Below are 12,711 nucleotides of genomic sequence, written 5' to 3' on the forward strand. Positions count from 1 at the left end.
AGACAGACAGACAGACAGAACTGACGGAAGGGACAGACAGACAGAACTGACGGAAGGGACAGACAGACAGACAGACAGACAGACAGACAGACAGACAGACAGACAGACAGACAGACAGACAGACAGACAGACAGACAGACAGACAGACAGACAGACAGACAGACAGACAGACAGACAGACAGACAGACAGACAGACAGACAGACAGACAGACAGACAGACAGACAGACAGACAGACAGACAGACAGACAGACAGACAGACAGACAGACAGACAGACAGACAGACAGACAGACAGACAGACAGACAGACAGACAGACAGACAGACAGACAGACAGACAGACAGACAGACAGACAGACAGACAGACAGACAGACAGACAGACAGACAGACAGACAGACAGACAGACAGACAGACAGACAGACAGACAGACAGACAGACAGACAGACAGACAGACAGACAGACAGACAGACAGACAGACAGACAGACAGACAGACAGACAGACAGACAGACAGACAGACAGACAGACAGACAGACAGACAGACAGACAGACAGACAGACAGACAGACAGACAGACAGACAGACAGACAGACAGACAGACAGACAGACAGACAGACAGACAGACAGACAGACAGACAGACAGACAGACAGACAGACAGACAGACAGACAGACAGACAGACAGACAGACAGACAGACAGACAGACAGACAGACAGACAGACAGACAGACAGACAGACAGACAGACAGACAGACAGACAGACAGACAGACAGACAGACAGACAGACAGACAGACAGACAGACAGACAGACAGACAGACAGACAGACAGACAGACAGACAGACAGACAGACAGACAGACAGACAGACAGACAGACAGACAGACAGACAGACAGACAGACAGACAGACAGACAGACAGACAGACAGACAGACAGACAGACAGACAGACAGACAGACAGACAGACAGACAGACAGACAGACAGACAGACAGACAGACAGACAGACAGACAGACAGACAGACAGACAGACAGACAGACAGACAGACAGACAGACAGACAGACAGACAGACAGACAGACAGACAGACAGACAGACAGACAGACAGACAGACAGACAGACAGACAGACAGACAGACAGACAGACAGACAGACAGACAGACAGACAGACAGACAGACAGACAGACAGACAGACAGACAGACAGACAGACAGACAGACAGACAGACAGACAGACAGACAGACAGACAGACAGACAGACAGACAGACAGACAGACAGACAGACAGACAGACAGACAGACAGACAGACAGACAGACAGACAGACAGACAGACAGACAGACAGACAGACAGACAGACAGACAGACAGACAGACAGACAGACAGACAGACAGACAGACAGACAGACAGACAGACAGACAGACAGACAGACAGACAGACAGACAGACAGACAGACAGACAGACAGACAGACAGACAGACAGACAGACAGACAGACAGACAGACAGACAGACAGACAGACAGACAGACAGACAGACAGACAGACAGACAGACAGACAGACAGACAGACAGACAGACAGACAGACAGACAGACAGACAGACAGACAGACAGACAGACAGACAGACAGACAGACAGACAGACAGACAGACAGACAGACAGACAGACAGACAGACAGACAGACAGACAGACAGACAGACAGACAGACAGACAGACAGACAGACAGACAGACAGACAGACAGACAGACAGACAGACAGACAGACAGACAAGAAGACAAGAAGACAAGAAGACAAGAAGACAAGAAGACAAGAAGACAAGAAGACAAGAAGACAAGAAGACAAGAAGACAAGAAGACAAGAAGACAAGAAGACAAGAAGACAAGAAGACAAGAAGACAAGAAGACAAGAAGACAAGAAGACAAGAAGACAAGAAGACAAGAAGACAAGAAGACAAGAAGACAAGAAGACAAGAAGACAAGAAGACAAGAAGACAAGAAGACAAGAAGACAAGAAGACAAGAAGACAAGAAGACAAGAAGACAAGAAGACAAGAAGACAAGAAGACAAGAAGACAAGAAGACAAGAAGACAAGAAGACAAGAAGACAAGAAGACAAGAAGACAAGAAGACAAGAAGACAAGAAGACAAGAAGACAAGAAGACAAGAAGACAAGAAGACTAGAAGACGAGAAGACAAGAAGACAAGAAGACAAGAAGACAAGAAGACAAGAAGACAAGAAGACAAGAAGACAAGAAGACAAGAAGACAAGAAGACAAGAAGACAAGAAGACAAGAAGACAAGAAGACAAGAAGACAAGAAGACAAGAAGACAAGAAGACAAGAAGACAAGAAGACAAGAAGACAAGAAGACAAGAAGACAAGAAGACAAGAAGACAAGAAGACAAGAAGACAAGAAGACAAGAAGACAAGAAGACAAGAAGACAAGAAGACAAGAAGACAAGAAGACAAGAAGACAAGAAGACAAGAAGACAAGAAGACAAGAAGACAAGAAGACAAGAAGACAAGAAGACAAGAAGACAAGAAGACAAGAAGACAAGAAGACAAGAAGACAAGAAGACAAGAAGACAAGAAGACAAGAAGACAAGAAGACAAGAAGACAAGAAGACAAGAAGACAAGAAGACAAGAAGACAAGAAGACAAGAAGACAAGAAGACAAGAAGACAAGAAGACAAGAAGACAAGAAGACAAGAAGACAAGAAGACAAGAAGACAAGAAGACAAGAAGACAAGAAGACAAGAAGACAAGAAGACAAGAAGACATGAACACATGAAGACAAGGAGACAAGTAGACAAGAAGACAAGAAAACATGAAGACAGGGAAACAAAAGCCTAGAAGGCAAGAAGTCAAGAAGACAAGAAGACTAATAATCTAAGAAGACTAATAGTCGAAAAGTTGAAAAGTCGATAAGTAGAAAAGTCGACATTTCTAAAATTCCAAAGGTCGAAATACCGAAAAGTCGAAGTATCCTATGTCAAGAAGCCGAAAAATTCAAAAGTCGAAAAGTCGAGAATTCGAAAATCTTATATCTTATCTCACACTAACGCAGCCAATACTTGAAGGCATCCTGGAAAATGCCGATTGCTTAAATCGGTCATTTTTCTTGTCAACGGCCAGGCCAACTGCGCAGCATGTACCGCAGAGAGAATTCCAAAGAATTAAGTGGAATTAAAAATGATACTTAATTCCATTCAACTCATTGAAATCAAGGGGAAGGAAGAAAGCGTGGACCTCCCGTACCAAACGCTTCCCTTGAAGATATTGATTAATTTACAGATTACAAATTGTAGTCGTTGGGAGTATCTTTGCTAATAAAGGTTAAGTGATACTCCGGACCCTCGGGGATGAACTTATGGCATTAACCATAGTCTGGCTGCAAAAGGCCAAGGTTATAGCGCCTTTTTTTCGCTCTCTGAAAATTGAAAAATTCCGTCTACCTGGCAACATTTTAATTACTTAGTAAAAGAATAAAATTTAGAAATAATAAAATATATGAATGCAGGAAAATCAAATAGATAAACGAGTGAAGTTATGAAACGACCTCACCGGCATTTGTTTCTTCGTCCATTCCATTAAATCCCGCCACTGAACAGCATCTTCGATTAAACCTGAAACAGTCCAAAGTCCCATTCGAAAGCCAGGTTTTGGGTGCCTCCGGGGCAGAACCCCACAAACCGCAAAAGTCACTACCGTATGCACAAGCGTAAATTCGGACCGCTTCCAGTAACAGTTGCCTCCAGTAATTCCGTCTGCATCCAAACATGTAACTTGCTTGTCACTATCTTCAAGGCACATGCCAATTCTATATCTGCTGCCGCTGGCCGAAAAACTAATCTGTTTGACTATTTCCAACTTCCCAACTCGTACGGAACCGATAATTCGTTTTATTAAATATTGCTTCACAAACTGTAAGAAAAATTTTGACAGCGAAAAATTTTGCTGCCGTCCACACGCGCTGTTTACTGCGATCCGAAAAGTCAAGAATTCGAAAAGTTGAAAAATTAAATGTTAAAAAATTGAAAGATCGAAAGATCCAGAAGTCATAAAGCCGTGAAGTCAAAAAGGTAGATAACCAAAAGATCAAAATATCGTAAAACAAGTAGTCGAAAAGTCGAAATGCCGAAGAGTCGAAAAGTTGAAAACTCGAAACAGTCCAAAATAATAAAATCGAAAAGTCGAAAATTCCAAAAGTCGGAAATTCAAAAAGTCGTAAACGCTGAAAGTCGTCAAGTCGTAAAGTCGTAAAATCGTATAATCGTAAGGTCGAAAAGTCGAAGAGTCGAAAAACCGAAAAGCCGAAAAGTCGGAAAGTTGAAAAGTTGAAAATTTGAAACGTCGAAAGGTCGAAAATTCGAAAAGTACAAAAAAGTAGAAAAGTTGAAAAATCGAAAAATCGAAAAGTCAAAAAGTCGAAATGTCCAAGGTCGGAAAGTCGAAAAGCTCAAAAATCGAAAACGCGAATGGTCGAAAAGTCGAAAAGTTCAAGTACGAAAAGTCGAAAAACCGTAAAGTCGGGAATTCGAAAAGTTAAAAAGTTCAAATGTTGAAAAGTTGAAAGATCGAAAGATTGGAAGTCATAAAGTCGTGAAGTCGAAAAGGTAAATAACCAAAAGGTCGAAATATCGTTAAGTCGTAGAAGTAGAAGTCGAAAAGCCGAAATGCCGAAAAGTCGAAATTCCGAATAGTTGAAAAGTTTTCAACTTTATAATGAAATAATGAAAAATCGAAAAGACATAAAGTCGTGAAGTCGAAAACGTAAATAACCAATAGGTCGCGTAATCGGAAAGTCTTAAGTCGAAAAACCAAAAAGTCGAAGAATCGAAAAGTCGGAACGTCTAAGAGTCGAAAATTCGAAAAGTCGAAAAGTTGTAAAGTCGTTAAGTAAAGTCGTAAATTCGTGAAGTCGTAAAGTCGTAAATTCGTAGTCGTAAAATCGTTAAGTCGAAAAGTAGAAAAGCCGAAAAGTTGAAAAGTTGAAAAGTCGAAAAGCTGAAAATTCGGAACGTCGAAAGGTCGAAAAGTCCAATGTCGGAAAGCCGAAAAGTCGAACAGTCAAAAGCTCGAAAAGTTGAAAGTTCTTCAGTCGAAAAGGGAAAAATCTAAATTTAGACAAGTCGAAAAGTCGAAAAGTTGAGAAGTTGAGAAGTTGAGAAGTCGAAAAGTTGAAAAGCTGAAAAGTCGAAAATTTGAGAAGTCAAAAAGTCGAAACATTGAATAGTTGAGAAACCGAAAAGTCGAACAGTCGAAAAGCTGAAAAATCAAAAACTCGAAAAGTTGAAAAGTCGAAATTGGGAAAATTGAAAAAGTCGAAAAGTCGAACAGTTGAAAATTCGAAAAGATGAAAAGTCGAAAAGGGGTAAAGTCGAAAAATAAAATATTCGAAAAATCGAATAGTTGAAAAGTCAAAAAGCCGACAAATTGAATCGTAAATTCAAAAAGTCTCAAAGTTGAAAAGTCGAATTAAAATTTAAAATTTGAAAAGGTGCTAATTCTGAAAGGTAAAAGTCATAGTGGTAAACAGGCAGACTTTCGCCAACAGGTAAAATTCTATTTGGACTAACTATAGTTGGCATTTTACGGTACGTTTGGAATACAGTAAACAATTGAGGTTTCGTTGCTGCACAACGTTTCGGATAGCAGAATGTTGTGCTCCTTAAAGTATAGCTGTATGTTGTCTTCCAAAATAATAGCGCCAACATTTAACCAAGTAACATCGTGAACGTGTCCGACAGTCAAAAAATGGTTCTTAGACAAAGCCAGAATATTGCTTTAATCGGAACATGTTTCAAGGGAATTTATAATTTTATAGTGATGTTTGTCTATCCATACATTATCACACCATCTAACTAACAATTTAGGATGTAATAGTTATATCTTATCTACTATTCGGTTCCAACTATTCCAGAGCCATTGATACTCTCAATGACTGTTTTACACTTGTGACAACTGGTGATATGAATTCCAACAGAAATCACAATCTGTAATGTTTTTGTTAGCTCACTCTACTCGAGATAATTTCATTGCATTGTAATAAAAGGTCGAATGAGCTTCAGTACGATTACGAACACAAAAATGAAAAACTCTCGCAATGCAGTCCGTATATTATTTCCGTCGACATTAAATTATTCACTCGCGTTGACTCTAGCATGTCCACCCTCTCGCGCGAATCAACCCAACCCAACCGGCCGTCGTGTGTTCTGTTGAAACCTGCCGCGGCCAAAACCAAAACACAAACACCACGTTTAACCGCATCCGAGTAAATCTGAAATCCGAAATAAATCCCATCAACGACCAGCATCACCGCGGGCACCACCACCACCACCGTCGCCAACAGCAGCTCGAAAAAGCCTCGTCCTACATTACCCAAAAGCAAATTGATTCTGCCTAAGAAAAATAAACTAAAATTTTCTTCTTTCCCGTTGTGTTCTATTTCGGTGCAGGCGGCGGATCCCTATCTGCAGAAAGCTCGTGCAGTGCAGTGCGTCGAGCGAACGCTAGCCGAGCTCAGCGCCCGTCAGTTGGCCATCGGCGATGAGTGGGAACGCTGGAATGCCCAACAGCACGCGGACACCGTTCTGAACGACATCATGGCCCAAAACATGGAGGTAACCAACCACCCTTTCAATCCTCACCGCAAAAGCTTCACATTCTAACGAAAATATTCCCGTCCCACTTTTTCAGACCCTCGCAGAGGCCACCAAGCTGGAGGAGCAGCTCTATCCGATCTTCAACACCGCCTCGGACAATCCGGCCGATTTGAGTGCCTTCGTTGGTACTAAACTAACGCAGATCCAGACGGACATTCGGGCGGCGGAAAGTGAACTAACCAAGCGCTTCGAAACGATCGATCAACTCGCCACGGGCGGAACGACGGAATCGAACGACAAAGTGATTCAAGTGAAGAACAGCCTCAACTCGATCAAAACCAAGCTGCACACGATTGCGGCCGATTTCCGGGAGCTTGCGACGGTGATAGAACATTTCCTTCGTTCCGTTGCTACCTGTCGTGACAACATAAAGGACTATTTCGCGCGCAAACAAACCGTAACCGGTCCGGAAAGTGTTGAAGCCATCACCAACAGCTACGAGCAGTTCAAGCAGAACACGATGGAGTACTTCCGCAATCTGCTGCAGCAAAGTGAGCGAATTATCGAACGTATCAAGGCTCAGGAGCCCCCGGGGGCTAAAGAGCAAGATACGGACAAGATCATAACCCTGTTGGAGAATTTGCGAACATACTTCGAAACGCAAACCGAATCGGAGAACTCCGAACTACGCAAGCAGCATGCAGTGATTGCGTTCGATAAAAGTTTGAACGAAGTGCGAGGGGAAATCGGCACCAAGGCGGATCAGTTGAGTCGCGGACGGGGAAATTACGGTGAAAATGCGGACGGCGCGAGGGAGCAGTTGACCAGAATAGGCGAATTCGAGGCCAGCCTGCAGGTGAGTGGAAGTGACACTGTTTATCAAGCTACACATTGTGGTTAAATCGTTTGCATAAACAACCCCCAACACCAACACCGACCGACGCTTGCTTTCAAAACAAATCCAGACCGGAGCGTCGGTGGGTGGATTGTCAGAAACTCAAAACATTCGTCTCTCGTCGGGTGGTGCTTGGTTCGGCCAACAAAGTGCCAACAATCAGTAAACCGCCCACGCGACGAATGTTGCTAACTTTTCTCGGGCGCATGTCAACGGCTAGCGCTGATAGCGGGTTGGCGAAAATTAAACGAATTTTTGTCAATCGTTTAAAAAGTGATTCGAGAAGTGCATTTTGACAGCCGGCGTGACGTGCGAATCGTGTCAGCTGGGTGATCCTCACACGGTTGAACCTCGAATGGAATGAAGTGCTAGAATCCAAAGGATTTTAGCGCAGGTTCCACAATTAACCTGTACACACTAATAGTTGACTGAAAAAAATTGCAAAGAAAACTAGGTCAAGTTCTGAAAGCGGAATGTGGCAGCAAGACTCTCGCTTTCAATTGCAGTTTCACGTTAGGAGACGATGGCATCATGGTGTTTGTTTTACATGCGATTTGTCGCCCACATCATAGAGTGAATAGTTTCATCATCCTAAACTAGACCACGTTTTTTTCTATTTACCCCAAAAATTCCGAAGCTTTACTAAGAAAAATACATGGGGAAGGAGGACATTTGGAAATGTGACTTGTCCTAATAATAGTGGTAATGTTTTAGTAGTTATTTGAGAATTTTCCAGTAATGATAGTATTTCAATTCTTTCAAACAGTTCCTCCATATATAAAAAATGAAAAATTCTAATTTCTGAAAATAGCTGCTAATCTAACAGAAAAACTTTGGATCGCCACAGTAATACTTTTTCGGGAACAGGAGTGTTACGAGTTATTACGTGTTTTAAAAGCTGTTTTAAAGATAATCCTAAAAAGTAATTTGCTATGTAAGAGCCTTAATCGGTCTGTAAAGAAAACCAGACCCCCGACAGGACGTCATGTTTTCGTGGTATAAATAGCAATTCGCTCCCTAAATGCTTTACACAAAGCTGAAACTAATACATGTTCAGATAAACTACAGCTGGTGCAAGCACCTCACGAACACTCTCCTATCTTCCAAACAAGAATATTCGTGAATTAACGCTGTACAGATGTCATTGCCTGGGTTAAAAACCCATGCCGCTGGGGCGTTCCATATATATAGAGCAAAGGAAGACGCTACTGACGCCATCTGTTATCCCCAGAGAGTACCTATAGCTTATAGTGTTAGTCAGCGCAACCATCTGAAAGAATGTATGCGTGCGATGTTGATGTACGAGGGTGTATATACATTTAGGCATTTTTGTCATAAATTGCGGTAAACTCCGTTATAGTAAATCTAGATTATCATGAAAAAAAAGTATTTTTTCGCCCAAATTATTGAAAATTACGCTGAGTAGCTCCGATTTGTTCTCAATTTCACGCGAGGTGACACATGTGGGATAAAGCTAGTATGTAGTAATCGAGAGCTTTTACGCGCAAAAGATGTTAATTGCGAGTCAGCCATTATTATTAATATACTAGCTGACCCGACAAACTTCGTATTGCCACAAATTAAACTGTGTTGTACATAAGTCGTGAATCTCGGATGACCTTTGTCACAATCTCGAGTTTTGCAAGTTTCTGGGGAGTTCATGGGTGTTTTAATATACAAATTTTCCTCACAGTAAAGTAGAGAACAACTCCCCCCATTGCTTAGCTTGATAAAATAAAGCAGATAGCATTTAAATATTCGCAATCAATACAAACCATTTCGCCGAATACCATTTTGCGGAACACCAATTCTCGGTCGAGCCTAACGCGGGATATAGAATTTCGCAGAATACCATTTCGCGAAAAACCTGACGCGGGATGTACCATTTCAATCTTTTCGTAGCAAGTACCATTTCGCAGGGGTGACCCAACTGAAGGAAAGTAATAGGGGTCAGTAGATATAGGAAAATAAATAAACCTAGATAGGGGTAGTCTCTGGCCTCCCAGTTGACCTCGAGGTATGATGCTGGCCTAATAAGCCAGTCGTCGTATGTTCGAATCTCGGCTGGGAGAGGCTGTTAGAGTCAATAGGATCGTAGCAACTGGCTCTGCAATTGTCCTGTACTCTAACAGCTGGCTGCGAAGTCTGTCGTATAAAAACAGAAGGCCAAGTTTCGATAACGGTTTCGATAACGCCTCCTAAAGAGGGGAGGGGTCTCACCATAGAAAAAAAATTGCCTACAAAAACAACCTCATGCTAAATTTGGTTCCATTTGTTTGATTAGTTCTCGAGTTATAACGAAATTTGTATTTCATTTGTATGGGAGCCCCCCCTCCTAAAGTGGGGAAGGGTCTCAATTCACCTTAGAAAAAATTCCTGTCTCCAAAAAGACCCACATGTAAAATTTTGTTCCATTTGCTTGATTAATTTTCGAGTTATGCAGAAATTTGTGTTTCATTTGTATGGGAGCCCCCCCTCTTAGTGGGAGGAGGGGTCTCTAACCATCATAAAAACCTTTCCTGGCCCCAAAAACCCCTATATGCAAATTTTCACGCCGATCGGTTCAGCAGTTTTCGATTCTATAAGGAACATTCGGGCAGACAGACAGAAATTCATTTTTATGGGTATAGATTTGTATGGGAGCACCCCCTCTTAGTGGGGGGAGGGATCTCTAACCATCAGAAGAACCTTCCCTGGCACCAAAAACCACTACATGCAAATTTTCACTCCGATCGGTTCAGTAGTTTTCGGTTCTATAAGGAACATAGAGCAGACAGAAATTCCTTTTTTACAGGCGTAGATTTGTATGGGAGCCCCCCCCCCCCCTCTTAGTGGGGGAGGGGTCTTTTGCCATAGAGAGAACCTTCCGTAGCCCCAAAAACCCCTACATGCAAATTTTCACGCCGATCGGTTCAGAAGTTTTCGATTCTAAAAGGAACATAGGGACAGACAGACAGAAATCCTTTTTTATAGGTATAGATTTTTTAGGCCATTGCAAATTATTTATAAAGTTTTTGTCTCTCCTCCCCTTCAGAACCGATTTTAAAAATCGGGGGCAAAAACGGCCTACCATATTGCAACTAAAAGCTATAAGTTTGTTCTTACGGTGAAAGCAAATGGCGACGGAGTGCATGTTACTCGAGCGCCAATCTTCAAATTTGTCCACTAGGCGTTGCAATTCAATGCAGTCGGAATCCAGTTTCATTACCTTGAAGATTTTTATATCGTCGACATGAAAAGACTGACAGCCAGCTAGTAGGAGAGCTGATAGTTTATTTATAAAAAGAGAAAAGAGCAGTGGTCCAAGGTTGCTCCCCTGTGGTGCTCCAGAGATGTTGCAGAACGAGTCGGAAAACTCGGACCCGGTCTTCACACTTAGCCCACGGTGTGTTAGGTACGATTGTACCTAACGGTGCAGAACGGTGCGGAAACTCCCAGCTTCTAAAGTCTTATAAGGAGAATATCGTGATCCACCCGATCAAACGTTGCTTTCAGGTTCATGTACACTGCGTCAATTTGCACTCCTTCATTCATGTTGCAGACGCAAGCAGACCGATACAAATTCAACGAGATTCGTAGAGACTGAGCGTTTTGGAAAAAAAATCCACGCTGGTCTGAAAAAATATAGTGTTGACAGCTAGCGAACAAAACCTTGTTCACGATTATGTCGAGCACTTTAAAGCTAGAGCACAACGGTGTAATCCCTCGATAGTTTTCAATGTTGCGCTTATCTTGCGGTCATCTATTTTTATCTTGCAGTCATTCAGGTATTAGTGCAATATCCATGTCGTTCGAGTTAAGCAAGTGAAATTTCGTGATTTAGTTATGCCGTCAACTATTTTGCAAAGGGGGGGAATTGTCGGATGCGAAGAATTTTTACTTGGATGAACTGGAAATTTTCGATATGGACCAATAATATATTGGGTTGTGTAATAGAGCCATATACGAGTAACTAAAAAAGACTAGCCGGAGAGACTGTCGGCAACGCACTGCTTGTTTCTATCACACTGACCGAATAGATAACCTGTTCATATTTAGTGTTCTAGAATGTTTTTTTCCTTGCTAAAATCCACGTTTTTGTGAAATATTATTTTTTGCTATTCTCTGATTTTTCCGAGACATTGAACGTTTTTGGTGAAAAATAATACTTTGAGCTTACATATTTCTAAGCTAGCTGTAACCCGCGTGCGTCGCCTCGCGTCTAATTTAGAGAAAATCGGAGGTACGCTACGTAACGCTAGCGCTATGTAACTCGATGAGGTGCAACCACGATATTTTTGCTCGTCTTAACGGGAAATTAGCAATCATTGACTTTTCGTCGGAGGGCCCAATTTCGGAAGCAGTTTTTGGGCCCAAAAGCGGGGTTCTGTTTGCAAAAATGTAAAAACTGCATTCTTCTTGCCAATCTGAACACAGCGAATATATTTTTATGAACAGGATTTTTGCACCGAAATCTACGGTCTTTGCTTGGCTCTCTCCTGAAAATAGTTTTCGTTTCCCTTTCATCTGGCATTCTGGCCACGTGCCTGCCACATTGTACTATCTGGATTATAGTACCATATTTGTATACTTGGTATACCTCGTGGTTTAAGCATCTGCGCTAAACTTCATTCTCCATTTTGCCACCAAGTATTGGTCGCAGAATTTTATGTTCAAAACCCCCAAGCACTCGTCGATCAACTTCCTTTAGACTTCAGCTGGTTACGTCTTCCGTAGAAAGCCCGATTCGTGGCTGAAATACATCGTTTTACTTCACGGCTTACGCCGTTGTCACATGTCACGGGCGTACCAAGGTACATGAGTTCTTTCACTACTTCATATCGTTCCTAATCCAGCTCCATCTCGGTACCAACTCCATTTGGACCCCACGCCCCCACCAGAAACTATGTATTTGGTTTCGGTGATGTTAGTGGTAAGTCCCAATATCGCCGCTTCTCGTTAAAATGGCCCAAATGCCACTCCCACTGCTCTACGGTGGACTTCGATGATGATGAGATTTGTGATGATAGTTCCGTTCCTTTCCATGTTCGTTTGCTCTTCATATTGCACCTTCCAAGGTAATTGGTTGATGAGCGCGTTAGAGAGTGCTTCCGTTTGCTTCAGTCCATCTAAAGTCACGAAGGCAGCCCAGATCTCACCTGCTATTCTGACGTATGATTTTAACTCATCCAGTGTCACATGAATCAGCTTCAGCTAGTTTGGTCGAAAAATCACGATCTAGCTCAATCTGCCACAGCA

General features: G+C 42.3%; 1 protein-coding gene across 1 annotated transcript in view; it reads left to right on the forward strand.

Annotated features, from left to right (window-relative positions):
• LOC128736814 (titin) overlaps positions 1-12,711 on the forward strand; it is a 251,582-nt gene that overhangs the window by 2,761 nt on the left and 236,110 nt on the right. The window contains exons 3-4 of the mRNA XM_053831305.1: positions 6,432-6,596; positions 6,673-7,434. Coding sequence (XP_053687280.1) covers positions 6,432-6,596; positions 6,673-7,434 — 927 coding nt within the window. The remainder of the gene's footprint in view (positions 1-6,431; positions 6,597-6,672; positions 7,435-12,711) is intronic.

Source organism: Sabethes cyaneus, chromosome 2 (assembly GCF_943734655.1).
Source record: "Sabethes cyaneus chromosome 2, idSabCyanKW18_F2, whole genome shotgun sequence".
In the NCBI taxonomy this organism is placed as follows: domain Eukaryota; kingdom Metazoa; phylum Arthropoda; class Insecta; order Diptera; family Culicidae; genus Sabethes; species Sabethes cyaneus.